The sequence below is a fragment of the Podarcis bocagei genome, assembly GCF_964188305.1.
Source record: "Podarcis bocagei genome assembly, chromosome: 6".
In the NCBI taxonomy this organism is placed as follows: Eukaryota; Metazoa; Chordata; class Lepidosauria; order Squamata; family Lacertidae; genus Podarcis; species Podarcis bocagei.
The window spans coordinates 27,691,275-27,711,598 of NC_138130.1; the positions used below are offsets into that span (position 1 = coordinate 27,691,275).

The following is a 20,324-nucleotide window of genomic DNA, read 5'->3' on the forward strand; positions in this document are numbered from 1 at the left end:
CCTACACTAAACCTAGCACCAATCTAATATTTGTCCTGTAGGCTTGAGTCATTCAGTAAACTTATACTACTACCAATTTATGGTAAGGTAAAGGTAAAGGGACCCCTGACCATTAGGTCCAGTTGTAACTGACTCTGGGATTGCAGCGCTCATCTTGCTTTATTGGCCGAGGGAGCCGGTGTACAGCTTCCGGGTCATGTGGCCAGCATGACTAAGCCGCTTCTGGCGAACCAGAGCAGCGCACGGAAACGCCGTTTACCTTCCCGCTGGAGCGGTACCTATTTATCTACTTGCAGTTTGACGTGCTTTCGAACTGCTAGGTTGGCAGGAGCAGGGACCGAGCAATGGGAGCTCACCCCGTCGCAGGAATTCGAACCGCCGACCTTCTGATCGGCAAATCCTAGGCTCTGTGGTTTAACCCACAGCGCCACCCTACCATTTTATGGTACTTGGTTGCAATTGTTTCTAAATTAAAAAAAATAGGACCCACTTTCAGATGGGAGAGTATCAGTACATATTTGTCCCCAATACTTTCAGAATTTTTGGTTGAAGAGTTTACCTTTTCTCTTTCCTCAGCATCATAATTGTCAGGAAAGTTGGGTTTATTCTGGTTGTCTTCATTGATTTCTCTCTCCTCCAAGTAAAATTGCCATTTTGCTTCAAAGTAAAACCAATGCTCCTGATATTCTGAATGAAAAACAAATTAATTATGGTACATTTGATCTTGAATAGGTTCTTTCAGTGCAACAGCATGAATGACGAAATCCAATTTACAGAACTCTCATGAAGAAAATTAAATAAAACCTGTCCAACTATTCTTAGCCTCTCAACAATACTAATTAGCTTATCTTCACAATGTAAAAAAAGGGGGGATAGATTTTAATACAATAGATTTAAATACAAATAATTAGGGCCACCAGACACACATTTTGGAAAACCAGAATGTAGATCACAGAGTCTATTAAACCTACAAACAAACTTTTACTGTAGTCCATTCAGCAATTACTACTGGGTCCTGAATACTGAGCAAAAGCATAAGAAGCCCTCCCAAGTCTCAACAGGAGCTATTTTGAGTGCAGGCTGTATGCTACCTGATAAGGCAGTTGGCAGTAACACCTTTTTTTTGCAGTATGATCTTCAGAAGGCAGCCTCTGCAAATAAACTAAGATGGGCATCTCTACCCATTTGTACAAGGGCAGCTTTTTCCGAGTCTGCACCCAAAAGATGCTTAAAAGTAGAGAGGGTGTACTTTGTAAACTGGTGGTGCTTCACATGAAACATTTTCCTACAGGAAGCAACATCCCTGCCACCTCTGCAGCAGCCATTGCTGTAGCTTTGTTTCCGCCACCAATATTCAGCATACCTTCCTGAACCACTGTACCTGTAGCAAAACAAACATTTGCAGCACAGTTTATATATTGAGTCTAGAGCAGCTGTTCTCAACCTTTGGTCCTCATATGTTGTTGGAATACAACTCCCATCATCCTTAAGCTAGTAGGACCAGTGGACAGGGAAGCTGGGAGCTGTAGTCCCAAAACATCTGGAGACTCAAGGTTGAGAAAGGCTGGTCTGGAGGAAAACTTTTTTTTTCTAAACACCAGATTGCTGCTGATTATGAAAAAGTCATTTGTGAAGTAGAAGAAGAAGAAGAAGAGTTTGGATTTGATATCCCGCTTTATCACTCCCCTAAGGAGTCTCAAAGCGGCTAACATTCTCCTTTCCCTTCCTCCCCCACAACAAACACTCTGTGAGGTGAGTGGGGCTGAGAGACTTCAGAGAAGTGTGACTAGCCCAAGGTCACCCAGCAGCTGCATGTGGAGGAGCGGAGACACGAACCCGGTTCACCAGATTACGAGTCCACCGCTCTTAACCACTACACCACACTGGCTCTCTTCAGTGTGCTTCAGTTTGAGAAAGGCAGGCTATGCTCATTTTCTCAGTATGTGTACCACTTGCATTTTGAAGACAGGAACAAAAACATAATTTTCTTATCCCCCTGCAAATAGCTTACTGATCCCTGCTGACTGAAAAGTTACTTTATCTCTTGTTGCAATCCGGAGGGAGCCAGGGATACCTTTAGGTATTTTAAGTAGGTGAAACTCTGATGTCGCACATTCTGTATCACAGCTGATCCTGGAAATCCTTGACCTGCCAGTCATTTTCATCCACCTACCTGACTATTTGCTCAGTCAGGATCTTCCCTCCCAACACCTGTTCCCTCACAATCACATTGCTCAGCTTTCTGCTTTTGGGGTCCCCCCCAAAGGCACTTGAGAGATGCTTCTTACTAGCCTCTTGTTATTTACCTATGGCCTTAGACATATGGTTTTCCTCCCCATCTTTCCCTTGCTTCATTACCCTTCCTTTCTTCTTTACAGCCCTGAAACCCTTTGCGCTATGCTGTCCCTGAGCAGAAGGCTGACTTTTGTCAAAGAAGTTCTAGGCATCATCTTCTGCAGCATATAGCAAACATCTGTCTGTACTAAGTGCTACCACAGGTGATCACTTGTGGCTACCTAGCAGTAAAGCTGCCTCTGAGAACTACAGAGTGAGAATATGCAGAATAATAATAATAATAATAATAATAATAATAATAATAATAATAATAATAAATTTTATTTATATCCCGCCCTCCCCAGCTGAGCCGGTCTCAGGGCGGCTAACAACAATCAAATAAACAATCAAATAATAACACATTCTAAAAATATTTCATTATAAAAATTAGTTAAAATCAAATTGATGGCAACCGATTAAACAAAATTCTGTGCAGGTTGCCAGAGGAGGGAGTCAGGCTGTGCCCTGGCCAAAGGCCTGGTGGAACAGCTCTGTCTTGCAGGCCCTGCGGAAAGATGTCAAGTCCTGGAGGGCCCTTGTCTCTTGTGACAGAGCGTTCCACCAGGTTGGAGCCGCAGCCGAAAAAGCCCTGGCTCTAGTTGAGGCCAGCCTAACCTCTCTGAGGCCTGGGACCTTCAAGATGTTTTTATTTGAAGACCGTAAGTTCCTCTGTGGGGCATACCAGGAGAGGCGGTCCCGTAGGTACGAGGGTCCTAGGCCGTATAGGGCTTTAAAGGTTAAAACCAGCACCTTAAACCTGATCCTGTACTCCACCGGGAGCCAGTGCAGCTGGTATAGTACCGGATGAATGTGATCTCGCAGCGAAGACCCCATAAGGAGTCTCGCCGCGGCATTCTGCACCCGCTGGAGTTTCTGGGTCAGTCTCAAGGGCAGCCCCACGTAGAGCGAGTTACAATAATCCAGTCTGGAGGTGACCGTCGCATGGATCACAGTGGCTAGGTCAGGGCGAGAGAGATAAGGGGCCAACTGCTTAGCTTGGCGGAGATGGAAAAATGCTGCCTTTGTTATAGCTGTAATCTGCGCCTCCATAGAGAGGGAGGTATCGAAGATTACACCCAAACTCTTAACGGACGGTGCTGGCAGGAACAGGAAACATTAAACAAATGTGCTTTTTTTAAAGAAAACAAAAAAGAAATTGACTGAATAATTCAAAAGGAGAGCTCCCTTGAGAAAAGGGACTCACATTTGTTTCAGGCAGGCTTTTTAAAATGTCGTCCCCTTTATTTATTTCTAAAATAGCATTGCACTTCACTCCATAATGACAGATGCATGCTTTAGGAGTCTTGCATATTTTACTCAGGGTTGGAATTGTGCAAGAAGAGTGACAGCATCCTTCTGTCAAAATCAGACCAGACCTATACAACTTAATCCTGCACCTGGTCTAGTCAGGAGGAGGAGGAGGAGGAGGAGGAGGAGGAGGAGGAGGAGGAGAAGAAGAAGAAGAAGAAGAAGAAGAAGAAGAAGAAGAAGAAGAAGAAGAAGAGGAGGAGGAGGAGGAGGAGGAGGAGGAGGAGGAACTTTAGCTAAAAGCCAGAGAACTTCTGAGAAAGAACACAGGGCCTATTATTTGTCAGTAATCGCCTGCATCACTATCCAAATATGGGTTTCGGTTTTTTAAATTGTGCATATAGGTATATTCTTAGAGCAAGGATTCAGAGAAGAGGGACAGGTAGCAAATTGACAAATACAAACACCTTTATTGGCATTATGAGTTAAAACATTTCAAAACACTAGTGTAATGGGATGATTAGCTGCTTGTGCGTAAAATCGTGCTCCCTCAGAGTTTGTGCGGCTCCACAAACCTCTGTGTGTGACAGAGCTCCTCAAACATGTCTGCTCTAGTCACTCGTAGAGTCTGACAGTGGCTGTCTGCGGAAGCGCTTCCAGCAAAGAAGCTCCTTAACGGAAACGCGTCTCCTGGACTCACGGCGTGACAGTTTCCGGCGAGGCGTGGGTCTCCCTATGGGAGCCTCAGATACCTCCCCACTGTTCTCGCTGGAAGCGTCTCTGAGCCCTCCCTCCTGCTTGCATTCCCTCAGAGATCCACTCCTCCCCCTGCTGGTTCCTGCTTCAGCTGTTGAGTCTCTTTCTTCCTCCCTGAGCCCCTCCACCACCTGTTCCTCCGATGGCAGTTCCCTGACATCCACCTCCCCTCCAGGGCCCCCCTCACCCCCTCCCATTTCCTCTCCTCTGGGAGGTGAAGGGTTAAAACCCCGAAAAGAATCTTCTTCATCTTCAGACGTCTCGAACAATTCCCTCCATCGATTGCCGTCCTGGCTCGCTGAATCCTCCTCCTCCTCGGAATCTGTGAACCCCTCCAACTCCTCTTCTTCGTCGGTGGTGGCAAAGTATTTCCTCCGGAACCTCGCTACAGGCTGAGGTTTACGTGGGAACCTCTGATGAAAAGTTTCTATTAAAACTTCGTCATTGACATCCTCTGCCCTAACCCAGGTGTTTTCCGACTCCGGTTCCCCTTCCCACATTACCAAATACTCTACTTGATCTCCCTTCCACCTGGAATCGAGGATCTCCGCTACATGGTAGCTGTGTTCCTTCTCCTCCATTGCTGGCCCCCTAGTGACCCTCCCTTCTCTGTCCCCTTTATACGGTGACAGCAACGACCTGTGGAAAACTGGGTGCAGCTTCATGTGGTTCGGTAACCGGAGTCTGAAAGCCACTGGGTTGACCTGCTGCGTGACTTCAAATGGGCCCAGCCTTTTGGGTCTTAACTTCTTACAACCCCCTTTGAATGGCAACCCTTGGGTTGACAGCCACACCTGGTCCCCCACCCTAATGCTTTCACCTTCCCTTCTGTTTTTGTCTGCCTGCCTCTTATATTCCTCCTTAGCCCTGTTTAAGTTGAGTTGGAGCTGGCGATGGATTGCTTCCATTTCTTCAACGAACTGTTCTGCAGCTGGAACGCTCCAGTTCTCCCCTTCCCCCCCTGGGAAGGCTCTGGGATGGCACCCGTGATTAGCCAAAAAGGGGCTCATCCCCGTGGACACGTTCTCTGCATTGTTGTAGGCAAATTCTGCCAACGCCAGCTTCTCCACCCAATCATTCTCTCTGTCATTCACATAACACCTCAAATATTGCTGGAGAACACCATTAGCTCTTTCCGCCTGCCCGTTGGTTTCTGGATGACGGGCCGTTGAGAAATTAACCTCTACATGCAGTAAGCTCATGAGCTTCCTCCAGAACCTGGAAGTAAATTGTTTCCCTCGGTCTGAAACCACCCTCAAGGGGGCGCCATGCAACCTAAACACATTTTCTACAAACAATTTAGCTGTTTCTTCTGCTGTGACCGCATGTGAGCAGGCTATAAAGTGGGCCATTTTAGTTAACAGGTCTACCACAACCATGATGGCTGTTTTCCCTCTAGACCTTGGCAGATCAGTCATAAAATCTATTGCCACTGCTTCCCATGGTCTTTCAGGTGTGGGTAGTGGTTCTAATAAACCTGCCGGTGCCCGCCTCTCCCCCTTGGCTCGTTGGCATTGGTCACACCCTCTCACATACTCCCGCACATCTTCCCTGACCTTGGGCCACCAAAATTCCCTGGTAACCAGCCACATGGTTTTGTGTTGCCCAAAATGCCCTGCTGTGGGGCTATCGTGCAGTTGCTTGAGTACCTTCTCCCTCAATTCCCCTTCAGGTATATATAACGCTCCCTTGTAGTACAATGCCCCGTTTCTCTCCTCAAAACCCCCGGGTTTGTCTCCCTCCCTCCTGAGACCCCTGAGTTTGTCCTGGGCGTATTCATCATGCACCGTTCCCTCTGCCAATTCCCTTTGCCCCACCAATGCCGCCCCACACACCCAGCGGTCCTCTGGAATGACATGGGTCTCTTCGGGTGCTCCCTCCCCCTCCAAATATTCAGGTTTGCGTGAGAGAGCGTCCGCCCTAACGTTCTCTGGGCCTGGCACGTAACAAATCTCAAAGTTAAATTTGGAGAACTCCTGGGCCCATCTCAACTGCCGTTGGTTGAGCACTCGCGCAGTTCTCCAATACTCTAGATTCTTATGGTCCGTGCACACTTGCACCTTATGTTGTGCACCAATTAGCAGGTGCCTCCATTTCCGGAAAGCCTCATGAATAGCAAGAAGTTCCCGGTCGTACACCGTGTAGTTCCTCTCGGATTTGTTCAGCTTTCGCGAAAAGAAGGCACACGGTCGCCACTCTGACTCCTCCTTCCCCGGCTGCAGAAGAAGCACCGCCCCTATAGCTCTGTCAGATGCGTCTGTTTCGACCCTCAGCTTCTTTTGTAAATCCACATGCAGAAGTTGTTCTTCAGAGGCGAAGGCCCTTTTCAGTTCCTCAAACGCTCGCTCCGCCTCCGCCGTCCAAACAAACTTCTTTTTACTGCTGAGACAGTCCGTAATGGGCGCCGTCAGGTGGGCGAAGTTTCGGATGAACTTACGATAAAAGTTTCCAAACCCTAGGAACCTCTGCACATCCTTCTTGGTTTTGGGTGTTTTCCATTCCAGCACTGCCTGAACCTTGCCGGGATCCATGGCCAATCCCTTGTCTGACAGGCGGTACCCCAGGAATTCCACCTCCTTGGTATGAAACTGACACTTCTCCAGTTTCACCCACAGCCTGTTGGCTTGCAGCCTGCTCAACACTTCTCTGACGTCTCTCACATGTTGCTCCTCATTCTCCGAATACACCAACACATCATCTAGGAAGGCCACGCAATTCTTGTAGAGCAAAGGACCCAGTACGTGGTTCATAAAAGATTGAAAGCACGCTGAGCCTGCTTGTAATCCAAAAGGCATAACGAGATATTCAAATGCCCCCAAAGGGGTAAACATGGTGGTTTTCCATTCATCCCCTTTCCTTATACGTATCAGGTTGTACGCCCCCCTTAGATCCAGCTTTGTAAAAATCTTTCCCTTCCGCACCCTGGTCAAAATATCATCAATCCTGGGCATAGGGAAAGCCACTGGTTCTGTCACTGCATTTAACCGCCTGAAATCACATACAAGTCTCGGCTTGTCCGTGTGCTTTTTATCCACAAAAAACACTGGGCTACCCCCCGCTGCTTTGGACTCTCTGATGAAGCCTCTCTTCAGGTTCTTGTCAATGAACTCTCGCAACTCCTGCATTTCTCTGTCTGACATGGCATACAACTTGCCTACAGGAAGCTGTGCTCCAGGGAGTAAATTGATCTGGCAATCAAAGGGCCTATGCGGGGGTAGTTGGTCAGCTTCCTTCTCGCTGAACACGTCGCTGAGATCTGCATACTGTGGTGGTACCTTCACCTTCTCCATTACTTCAGTCCCTGCTAGGGTGGCTTGGGCCCCTGCTGAACCCTTCTCCCCTTTGCAGTGTTCTAAGCAATGTGCTGAACCAAAGGAAACCACTCTTTGATGCCAGCCCACCAGCGGATCATGTATCGCTAGCCAGCTCATTCCCAAAATAATGGGAGCGCCTCCCAAGGTGGCCACATTAAACGCTATCAGTTCTGTGTGCCTTGCCACCCTCATTATCATTGGGACGGTCTGCAAGCTGACTCCTCCTCCCAACAACTCCCTGCCATCGATCGTGGTCACCTGCAGGGGGTTGCTTAAAGGGATCGTCTGTATCTGGTGTTCAGCAGCAAACTCCTTGCTCATAAAATTGCAGGAGCTGCCTGAGTCCAACAGCGCCTTTATTTTTAGGGGGTGTCCATTTTGCAGCTCTAGCGACACTTCAATCACTAGAGCAGGTTGAGGAGCTTCTGGCACGGGCACTTTCACTGCTCTTTGGCCTGGCTGCAGTGCCCCGACTGTGGCAACCAGGCGTTGGCTTTTACCTGCTCTGTTTCTCCCTGCTCTCCTCCCTCAACAGCTCCCACCATCCCTTGCCATTCCTTCCTCTGGGGGCAGACTCTGGCAAAGTGGCCTGGCTGTTGGCAGAGATAGCATTTCCGGGCGCCCTTTCCCTCCTTCTTAGCCCCCTCACTGGGTTTTGAAAATGCGCGCGCGCGCGCTGTTCCGATTTCCATCGGCTCTGCCGGCGGGAAAGCTGGCTCAGGAATGTCTGGAATGCGGAACTCCTTCCAACGTTCCCCTCTCCCTTCCCGCCTTTCCAAGGCTCTTGCCTCCTGACGCGCTCCTATGGTCAGCGCAGATTTGGTCAGCTGATCCATAGACACCGCCCTGGGGCTCCGGGACAGTTCGTCTTTCACAGCCGAAGAAAGACCTTCTTCAAATAGCATCTGAATGGGTGCCGCCGATAAATCCCAACCCAATCTGTGAACCAGCATGGTAAACTCAGTCCAGTACTCACGGACAGATCGGCTTCCCTGCTTGCAAGCCATTAGCTGTCTGCGCACCACCCCTTCCTCAATATCGCTGGAAAACATGATATCCATTGCACGAAAGAACTTCATCGTGTCCTTTAGGACGTCATTGTGCGTTGCCATTAGGGGTCGAACCCAGTCCCGCGCCCCCTTCTCAAGATGCCCAATTACGAAAGCAACTCGCGATTCCTCATCAGGGAACTCATCAAACTGCACATTAATGGCATATTGCATCTCTGTCCTAAAGGCATGGTAATCCTTGGGGTCCCCCCCAAACTTCTGCACCAATCCTGGTACCTTTCTGGGGAACTGAGTGGCTCTCCCCTTCTTGTCTGCATCCTGAGCCCTTCTCTCCTCAAGCCTCGCCGTCTGCAGCGCAAGTTGGACTTCCAACGCTCGGTATCTTTCTTCCAAGCTTGGACCAGCCCCAACCCCTGCTCCTCCGGTTCCGGCTGGGTCGCTCATGATGCTTTCTCCTGCACAGGCAGCGTACAGACACTGTCAGACTGCTGTAATGGGATGATTAGCTGCTTGTGCGTAAAATCGTGCTCCCTCAGAGTTTGTGCGGCTCCACAAACCTCTGTGTGTGACAGAGCTCCTCAAACATGTCTGCTCTAGTCACTCGTAGAGTCTGACAGTGGCTGTCTGCGGAAGCGCTTCCAGCAAAGAAGCTCCTTAACGGAAACGCGTCTCCTGGACTCACGGCGTGACAGTTTCCGGCGAGGCGTGGGTCTCCCTATGGGAGCCTCAGATACCTCCCCACTGTTCTCGCTGGAAGCGTCTCTGAGCCCTCCCTCCTGCTCGCATTCCCTCAGAGATCCACTCCTCCCCCTGCTGGTTCCTGCTTCAGCTGTTGAGACTCTTTCTTCCTCCCTGAGCCCCTCCACCACCTGTTCCTCCGATGGCAGTTCCCTGACAACTAGGATACATTTAAAAGGGACAGGAGTGAGGCTGTTGAGGATCACAAGGTACTTGGTTGTTCTGCTTCACCCTGTCCATTCCCTAGAGGGGTGATTCATTAAGAACCTTTTCGGGTAAGATGGAGATTAAAAAGGAAGCCACTGGGGCAGTAACGTCCTTGTCCCTATCTGCTAGGAGGAACCTCATTTGGCAGGTAGCATCTCTCTCTCTCTCTAGGCTCATGATAAAATCTTCTGAGTTCAAGATTGAAACAGACGACACCTGAAATGGCAGGTAGGTAAATTAAGCTACCAGAGCATAAACACTTCAATTATGCACCTTACGTGTGAATTTGAAATTGCATATTGTGCGATTGGGACGCGGGTGGCGCTGTGGGTTAAACCTCAGCGCCTAGGACTTGCCAATCGCATGGTCGGCGGTTTGAATCCCCGCGGCGGGGTGCGCTCCCGTTGCTCGGTCCCAGCGCCTGCCAACCTAGCAGTTCGAAAGCACCCCCAGGTGCAAGTAGATAAATAGGGACCGCTTACTAGCGGGAAGGTAAACGGCGTTTCCGTGTGCGGCTCTGGCTCGCCAGAGCAGCTTCGTCACGCTGGCCACGTGACCCGGAAGTGTCTGCGGACAGCACTGGCTCCAGGCCTCTAGAGTGAGATGAGCGCACAACCCTAAAGTCTGTCAAGACTGGCCCGTATGGGCAGGGGTACCTTTACCTTTACCTTTTATTGTGCAATGTTACCTGCCATGTGCCGAATCGTCTTCTTGCAGTATTCTTCAGCCATTGGGACAACCTTCATCATTTCTCTTCCCCACTGCACCAGTGGCTTTCCTTGTATTGCATATGAAACAAACAGAGCTGTGCACAGTGATCCTAAAAACCCTGAAAGGAGCATAGAAAAATGGTGATGACGATGGCACCAAGTAGCACCAAAAAGGAGGAGAAATCAGCGTACAGATGCATAAGAAACTGCATTTATTAAGCTCAAAGAAAGACAACATGCACACATTTCAAGCTATATGCCTTTCTTTGGGAATATTTTTTTGTTCCCTATAAAACAGGTATTGAACTTCAAATAGCATTACTGTATGTGTATATAACTGACTGGTGCAATGACTACTCAGAAGTGCTGTTGAACCCAGAAGGGTTTATTCTTAGGTCAACTGGAGTTAGGATTGTAGCCTTCATCACTACTTTCAACCCCTGACCAAAGAGAGGCGTTCCAGAGAGGGCGCCACTACCGAGAAGGCCCTCTGCCTGGTTCTTTTACGTAGTGTATGTGTGGAGGTTTGTGTCAGCATCACTTGGGTAGGTTCTTTTCTATTTGCTTATTTTAAATGGGGATTTTTAGTTGGAGGTTTCCCCTATAAAATGTTGGTCAGGTGCTGGGGGCACTGTTGCAGACAATTACTTTTCCTTTTCAATTATGGCATTGATGTCCTCCAAAGAATGAGCGATTTGGCTGTTGTGTTAATTACAATGTGCCTGTTATTTTAGTGATGTATCATGTCAAGATACTGTGCCTTTATAACACAGAAACCATGTGAGCCTTTTTCCCACCATTTAATCTCCACTGGAGGAGATGCTTCATCTACTTTATTCCTGAGAGCTAGACTGCTGATAAAAGCGTATGAGTTTAAAAAAATAAATAAGGTGACAATTCTGATAGATTTACTGAATCCAATTAATCACTGTCATCCTTAGCATTCAATACAGATCCTTCATGCAGTGTGCCAAACACTTAAAAGTCACATAGTCTGCAACTTTATTTTGCCATTTTAAAACCTAGAAAACAAGCAAGACTGTGTGAGCATTTATCATTTAAAGTAATGAAACTAGATTGGGGAGAACTGGCATAATGGAATACTTCAGCAAATACATATGACTTACAACTTGTGTCTCTACTTAGGAGGGAGCCATCTGATATGTGATGATTGTTGGCTGAGATTAACATTCCAGGGTGGTGACTTCTTTTACATGTCTATGTCCAATTGATCTTAATGAGGATAACATTAGAATGGTGCATAGGTTTAAAACAACTGCTTTTATGGCCCTTAGAGCTACCGAAAATGAAAATCATGAAAACGAACTGCTGAAAATTAAAAGGAATTCATAATATGTTGCATGTCATTCCGCTGAACTCAGTATGAACAGACCTAAAACAGATTGATCAGAAGTTTAACCATAACAGTTTCTTGCTCTGATTAACCAGTGGTTTTGCATGGTGTCACTGTTTTCATGTCAGACTGGACTACAGCCTAACCTGGTCTCAGAATGCAACTGTTTCTGGTTATTGCTTCTACTGACCTACAGTAATTTTGCAATTCTGATGGTGGGCATATTGCATTGTTTCCCCCCCAGACTGGTGGCAGGTGAAGCTGCAGAACAGATGTGTGCCCCAAGCAATGGCTTTCAGAATCCAGACCACTGCTGTTCCATTTAGCAGGCTAGTGGATAGAGAAAGAGGAAGAGTCATAAATGAGTGTGGCTGGCTGGTTGGGTGGGAGAAACAACATTTCCTCACCCACCCACCCCAGATCTCAGAAGTAGGAGATATAGTCAAGCTGAGGCTTGTCTTTACTGCCAGTGGTTCTCCAACCTGCTCCTTCTTCTTCCTATTGGTCCAGCCATCCCATTAGCACTTTTCTTGTCTTTCCTCCTCCCCCTTTTTTCTTCCAGTGCTCCCACCCCTATTCCTATCTTCATGCATCAAGAATTGCAGTTGGGGGGGGGGGTGCTTTTAGTGCAGAACTTGAATCTGACATATTGCAATTGTGATATGGCACACTGCAGAATCCTTGCAAGAAAGAGCCCCCAAGCACTTATGCAGGCGAAGCTCCAGCCACAACTGCACTGAGCAAAAAGCACCTTAAGTTTGCTACAGGCCTATGTATGCTAATTTGAGAGCAGTGGCGTAGCGTGGGGGGTGAGGGGGCCGGCTGCACCAGGCGCAACATCTGGGGGTTAGGGTTAGGGGGCGCAAATCCACGGGTTAGGGGGCGCAAATTACTTGCCTTGCCCCCGGTGCTGACAACCCACGCTACGCCACTGTTTGAGAGTTATGCCCACTGAAACAATAGGAGCTTCTAGGTGAACATGTTAAATTTGTACACACATTTCTTTCCTGTTTCATACCTGAACACTATATTAGGTTTCCTCTGTCCAAATGGTACTACAATCCACCCACCCCCACCCCCTTGACTGGGCTTCCTTCCAGTTTAGGAGCCCAGATGGGGACAGGGAACTATTAAAAACTACACAGGGCCATTTGCAAGGGGAAACAGAAGGGCAGAGAAGGGTTAAACACCTCCCACCAGCTTTCCCCTGCAAGTGTCTCTCCACCCCTGCATTATGAGGAGAACACGGGGTAAGTGTAGTTTATTGAATACAATTTAGTTTATTGAATTTATGTGTTGTTTCCCACCATCAAAGAAGACTTGAAGCAACTTGCAAAAGAAAGAAAAACCTAGAAGAGACATGTCCATTTAAAACAATGCAACATACTAAATGTGTTCACCTACAATAATCACTTGCAAGCAACCATACCACCCAAGAATGGTCCCAAAAGAAATAGATGCTAAAAGCCAGACTGTTATTGTTGGGTAAATGCCAGAAAAATAAATACATCTTCTCCTGGTGCTGAAAAGATGACAATGTTAGCAGCAGACAAGCTTTCAAGAGGAGAGTGTCCCATAAGCATAGGACTACCACAGAAAACATCTGTTTTCCTATTGCCACCCTCTGAACATCTTTGCAGGGAACATACAGAGATTCCCTTATTAAAATTGAGGTAGATTCTTATGGAGAAAGGTTGTCCTCGAGGTACTGGGCTCCCAAACCATGTAATACTTTGATAGGTCAAAACCAGTACTTTGAATTTTACTTGGAAACAAATTGGCAATTAGTGAAGGTAAAAAGATAAAAGATAAAGGACCCCTGGCTAGCGAAGTCCAGTTAAGTGCGACTATGGGGTTGCAGCACTCATCTCGCTGGTATTTGTCCACAGACAGCTTTCCGGGTCATGTGGTCAGCATGACTAAAATGCTACTGGCACAATGGGACACCGTGACTAGTGCCAGAGCTGACGGAAACACCGTTTACCTTCCTGCCGCAGTGGTACCTATTTATCTACTTGCACTGGCATGCTTTTGAACTGCTAGGTTGGCAGGAACTGGGACAGAGCAACGGGAGCTCACCATGACTGGTGTTTTATGTTGAGATTGCCCCGTCTCTGTCAACAACCGGGCAACTGCGTTCTGTGCTACTTGCATTTTTTTCAATTGCCTTCAAATGCTGTTAACAGACCTCAAGCCGCACACACAGATCGACCGGGACTTTGGCAGGAGTGCCAGTCTTGCAAGGGGCAGGGCAACCCAGAGTCAATACATCCTAACCAAAACAGTTCGATTTCCCTAGACGTTACCTGTAGGATGGTTATGAGTCATTCGTCCAACTTCAATGCTCACTTCAATGAGAGTTTCCAGCCTGTCAGGCTTCCAGTATTTCATCCCTAAGCACATGGCCTTTGTAGCGGCTCCAAATCCTGAACCTATTGTCAACAGCAACAAAAAGGCAAATGAGTCATGAATGATAATTTGAATCACGTTTGATTGTAGCTGATGATGTTAGTGAATTTTGAAGTGGTGTGGGAGCCAGAAGGCTGCTGGGAAGTTGGTGGTTGGAGTCCGAGAACTCTGAAGGAAGGAGGCAGGCCCATGAAGAGGGATGGGGGAAGACAGGTACACTTGCCCTAGACCTCAGGGGGCTATGCTGACCAGGGGACCCCCAGACTTAAACTGTCATGTCAAGAATGCCCCATACCTCCCAGCCACCCTGGACCTGAAAGAAGCGCTGCACGGCCCTTGTGGGGGGCAACAGGTGGCTCATCGCTAAGCTGGGAGGAAGATAGTAATTATAATTCAGTATACATACGTATATAGGGTGTGGTAATCCAAAATGAAACACCTTTTAAGTCCTCTTGATGTTAACATGAGAGCTAAGGGTGTGACTGGGCCCGTGCAGAGCTTGTCTGAGGCCCTAGTTGGGAGTCTTCTTAGAATAAAGTTATAAACTCCCAGTACGTTTCCAAGCACAATTCAAAGTGTTGGTGCTGAACTTTAAAGCCCTAAACGGCCTCGGTCCTATATACCTGAAGGAGCGTCTCCACCCCCATTGTTCAGCCCGGACACTGAGATCCAGCGCCGAGGGCCTTCTGGTGGTTCCCTCATTGCGAGAAGTGAGGTTGTAATGAACCAGACAGAGGGCCTTCTCGGTGGTGGCGCCCACCCTGTGGAACACCCTCCCTTCAGATATGAAGGAAATAAGCAGCTATCCTATTTTTAAAAGACATCTGAAGGCAGCCCTGTTCAGGGAAGTTTTTAATATTTAATGCTGTACTGTTTTTAACATTTGATTGGGAGCCACCCAGAGTGGCTGGGGAAATTCAGCCAGATGGACGGGGTATAAATAAATAAATTATTATTATTATTATTATTATTATTATTATTATTATTATTATTATCTCAAACAAAAAAGCAGCCAGTCCCTTGGCAGGCCAAGCCCTCCAAGGCCGAGGGCAAATGTACCTAGCTGCCCCCACCCTGCTCTGCATAGGCCTGGGTGTGACTATACATTTCTGTACCCCACTTATTTGGGAGTAAGTCCCACCAAACTCGGTGGGACTTGCTTCTCAGTAGACATGTTCAGTGTTCTCTCTTGCTGAATTTCCTAATGAAATCAATTCAAGAAAACATTCACTTTCGCTGGATTGTTATATATGTAATATATTTTGAGTGAATTTATGTTTATATCCCATTTTTCCCCACTGAGGTAACTTACAATATTTTGAAAGAATTATAAAAGCTGGAGGTTGCTGATTTGGGGTCTCAGAGGGAAGGAAAGCAACAACTTTTACACCAAGCCTAGAAACAGCTCCTAGCAGCGAGTTCCCTCTCCCCAAGCACCAACGTCCATTGCTTAGGTCGCAGCAGGGAAGGCAGTCACACCCCTCCATTATCCAGCTGTATTGCTACCGGGACTTATTATTATTATTATTATTATTATTATTACATTAATTGAAGTGAGTTTTATCTTGATATTGCTAGATGACCTTTTGCAAGCCACCTTGGAGGTGTTTAAAGGGCAGGAATGTGGAAATATAAGTTAAAACAATAATAAAGAAATAAAAGCCAGGCTGAATCTACACACATATATTTTAAAAATGCTGTGAAAATGCTTTAAAAAAAAAAGTTTAAAAATATGTGTGTAATTTGCCATTAGCTCACTAGCGCCATCTAGTGTCACATTTGTATAATGCACTTAAAACGTTATATTTGCAGCTGTATGGCTGAGTCCCGAGTCAAAAAACATCAATTAATAAACAGCAGATTAAACAACAACAACAAAAAGCATCAGCAATAAGCAACACCATACAAAAATCCCCCAAAATCAAAATACTTGTGTAGGCCGCCTCTTAACACAATATAGCTTACATCATATAAAGTCGCAAGATAAGCAAAACATTTTAAAAAATTGTAGCAGCAGCATTGAAAACAGTGATAAGAATAAATAACAATAAAATAATTAGCTGTCTATATGAAAGCACTGTCAGTGCCAAGCAGCCCTCTTTGAGGAGGCTTTTCCAAAGACCCAGGACCATGACAGAAGAGGCCCTGTCTCCCATCACCACTCTCAGTATCTCAAAAGGGCAGGCGTCTGAAGCAAGGCCTCTGATGACAACTCAAGTGTCATCAACCTAAGGGGTAAATAGCCACTCATTGTTATACATAAAGAAAACAAGTAGCAGAGTTCATTTCCATACCAGAGATACAGAGACAAGGTTTCCAGGTCGGGGAATAAGGTTGCAGGAGAACCTGAAACCCTGACCCCTTTTAAAATTCAGCACTAGGCCTATGAGGTCTTTTTCTCCATAGAAACCGTGGCTGCCAGCTGTTTTTAGGAGTTTGGGATGCCAACTGTGCTGTGTCCAGCTTGTCAGGCACAGGAACGTGCTTCAATCCTAGTAGTGGAACTTAGTCCTGGTATTTGCTTATTAATTTAATGCTTCACACCCGACTGAATGGCTTGGTGCATGTTAAGCTATGAATAAGATCAAGCTGTTAGAGCCTCATAGTCTGTTGTCACCTCACAAGAGATAGGCAAGGACTAGGTAAAAAGGTTGTTGCTGTTGCTGTTATAATATCCCCTAGCCAATGTAAGCTTTAATTACATTTTAACAATAGTCTTTTCTATACTTTTAGCTTGTTTTGTTTTATTATCATATCGTATCGTATTTAAGCCTGGGGCTACACAAAAGGCATCTGGCTGTTGAATTGGTTGCCCCCACCCATTTATATATGTGGTAGTATGACATGAAGCTGGAAAGAGAGTGGGGGCCAGAGGCTAACTTTTTAAGGGACAAAGCCTCTAAACCCAAGTCTCCCATAGTCCATGCTTTATAGAAACAGAAACTACCAACCAAATGTCTGCTAGCCTTCTAGTGGCTATGAATATAGCCATTTCTCACTTCACATGTCTTCATATACATCATTTAAGGAAGCAATTCAGAAGACAGCCACCTTTGCAGCACCATTCCTAAAGTCTGGCTTATATGGGTTTAGTTGTTATATATATTATTATATATTATTAGTTGTTATATATATTATTAGTTGTTATATATATATAACGTTATATACCAAAGATCCTACATGGAATCTCAAACAGCTATTGTGATTTTGCTTTGAGAGATACACATACCTTCTCAAAACACTTTCTGAGGTTTCTATTCAATCTATGCATGAATGAGAGCAGTGTGTTTGTAACTGCTTCACTACCACACTACTATTCATTCATGGAGCGGGGCCAGAGGGGGAAAAGTGAGCTAAAACTGCCAAGTATTTTTCTTTTCTCTTCCAGCAATTGCCATGAGAAGGACATAGTGGGGAGAGAGGCAGCAGCACTGTCAAACGAGGTTGATTGCAGAGAGACAAAAATAATCATCGTATTGCATTACAATGTTTATGCCATGAAGTTGCATCAATATATGATGCTGGTGTTGAGTGGTTCTATATTCCAGTGATATAGTGTCACATCAACACAGTGCTGGGCCTGGAATCTGCACTTTCCTTGTGAGGCCATGTGCAGTCAGTGAAGAAGACGTACAATGCCTCTTCTAAATGGTTAGTACTAAAGACTGGAAAGTGATCTCTCTGCAGAATGTATATGTTGCATTTGAAGCCTGAATAATACAATAACTACCACAGTGAAGTTGCGTCTCGGCATATACTGTGAGATGCATCACATATGCCTCGTTTTGCTCCCTGGGCAATTCGGTTTAAATAGATTACTTTACATCATGGGTAGGCAGACTAAGGCCCGGGGGCCAGATGCGGCCCAATCGCCTTCTCAATCCGGCCCGCGGATGGTCCAGGAATCCAGCATGTTTTTACATGAGTAGAATGTGTCCTTTTATTTAAAATGCATCTCTGGGTTACTTGTGGGGCATAGGAATTCGTTCATTCCTCCCCCCCCCCCAATATAGTCTGGCCCCTCACAAGGTCCGAGGGACAGTGGACCAGCCCACTGCTGAAAACGTTTGCTGACACCTGCTTTACATGGACAAAATGTCCAGGTTAGTGCAGACCCTTAAAAGGATCCACGACAGATTGTATTCCTGAAAAGAAACACAAATTCCAGAACAAAAAAATCTGGACCAGAAGGCATTGTGCCAAGAACAAAGACTCTTTAAATAGACATTTAAACTGGGCAGAGATAACTTACAAAAGGACGCAGTGCCCTACAAAAGGAATTCCTGGCAGCTTGCCTTTCGCATCCCAGGCAAATATGGAATTGCTGAAAAACTATACAATGAGTACAGTCTTTCCCCACATGGTCATAGTGCCCATACAAGGAAGAAACCTGCCCTTACGCATCAACACGTGTAACTATAGGCAACTTATAAAGCATATAAAGAATAAAAATAATTATATACTTCATTACTGAGCGAGGCATTATTGTCAGAAGTAGATTAAATGAGAATGTAGGGGGAGGATCGTAGAATATCTGTTTTGCAAATGCAGAAGGTTCCAGGTTCAGTCCCCAGCATCTGCAGGAAGGGATGGGAGACAATCCTGTCTTAAATCCAGGAGAGTCACTGTTCATAAACTGTAGATAACACTGAGCCAGATGGACCTATAATGTGACTTAAGTATAAGGCAGCTTTCTATGTAAGAAGCTGTGGTTGCCTGCAGAACCAACAGTACTTCTTTGGTGCTATGTAAAAAAACTACGTAATGAACACTGATTTAAATCAGTTAGCGCTGAGATAGCAGCAAAATGGGAAACTCTTCAGACTGCAAAAATAATGCAATCAAATTCATGTTTACTCAGAAGTAAGCCCTCCTTTGTGCAATGGGGCTTCCTATCAGGTTAGTGTCCATGAACTCGCAGCCTAACAGTGCAATCCTACAATTAGAAGTAAACCCACTGAATTCAGTGGCACCCCTAGCCTGCTGCCCTCAAGTGTAGTACAGTGGTACCTCGGGTTACATACGCTTCAGGTTACAGATTCCGCTAACCCAGAAATAGTACCTCTGGTTAATAACTTTGCTTCAGGATGAGAACAGAAATCGTGCTCCGGCAGCGTGGTGGCAGCGGGAGGCCCTATTAGCTAAAGTGGTGCTTCAGGTTAAGAACAGTTTCAGGTTAAGAACGGACCTCCGGAACAAATTAAGTACTTAACCCGAGGTACCACTGTACTGGAGTAGGATTTTTAAGCAGAGGTTGGGTGGCCATCTGTCACAGATGCTTTATCTGGGATTCCAGCATTTCAGGGGGTTGGACTAGGTGACTCTTGGGGTCCCTTCCAACTCTACAATTCTATGATTCTACCAGTCAGATTGGCTTCTGTGTATGCATTTGGTGAGGGGGGCTGCCACCTTGTCCTTTGCTTCATGCAGCAAAATATATTGAGCTGGCCCTGGCTTTATTATTCCTTACCAATCCACTGTAGGTTACTTTAATGTACAATGATGTAGGATAAGTTTCAACTCAGAAAAACCACCACCTTACCTTTCTCATTAAATGGTGTGTGCCAAGCCAGGAGATAGTTGTCTGGCTTCAGTTGGGAGCAGCCTTCGATAGTAGCAGGATCTGACCGTCTCCCAGGAAGTTTGTCAATAGCATCCACATAACGTTTTACAAGTTCCCGATATAGGTCTTCTAAACACCAGTAATCTGTTCAGAGGAAGAAAAGTGTTACATAGTCAGGTGAAGCAGCAGGGAATGTTCATTTTTAAATAAAATTTTTATTGGTTTTTCACAGTTTTTATAAACACAAACATTACACAATACAAACAAACAAACACATAAACAAACATGTATAATTTCAAATCCTTTTTTCTTAAATCTTACTTCACCGACTTCCCCATACCTCCCCTTTCTGCATCCCAATTTTCAAATTTGATTCAGCAAATCCTGCCGCAGCAAGGAATGTTCAAAAGGAGAAAAGGAAATCACTCCTCCTGCTGCTTTTTTATTTGCCAAGGTTGCTAAAGATGGATCAGTGACACCTTAACACCCTTGAACTACTCTGTCGTCAGTGCTATTTTTCTAGAAAAACGAGGTGCTGGAACTCACCACGAACACCTCCCTTGTTCTCTTATAATGGCAATGACACCTGAGAAGTGCCGGAACTGAGTTGTGGTGAGTTCCAGCTGGGGGGGGGCTGCCCATCATAAACACAATTAGGAGGTTAAATAATGTATAGTGCAA

The 20,324-nt window shown here is 46.1% G+C and overlaps 1 protein-coding gene across 5 annotated transcripts in view; it reads right to left on the bottom strand.

Moving 5' to 3' along the window:
- Positions 1 to 20,324, bottom strand: part of ADPRHL1 (ADP-ribosylhydrolase like 1) — a 44,679-nt gene that overhangs the window by 16,664 nt on the left and 7,691 nt on the right. For 3 of the 5 annotated variants that reach the window (XM_081198235.1, XM_081198234.1, XM_081198238.1), the window contains exons 2-5: positions 19,623 to 19,787; positions 13,978 to 14,103; positions 10,296 to 10,436; positions 560 to 687 (exon numbers count right to left, since the gene is read on the bottom strand). In XM_081198235.1, coding sequence (XP_081054361.1) covers positions 560 to 687; positions 10,296 to 10,436; positions 13,978 to 14,103; positions 19,623 to 19,787 — 560 coding nt within the window. Of the gene's footprint in view, positions 1 to 559; positions 688 to 10,295; positions 10,437 to 13,977; positions 14,104 to 14,486; positions 14,628 to 16,374; positions 16,496 to 19,622; positions 19,788 to 20,324 lie in introns of those variants that run through there. The other 2 variants (XM_081198237.1, XM_081198236.1) reach the window with 2 other exon arrangements.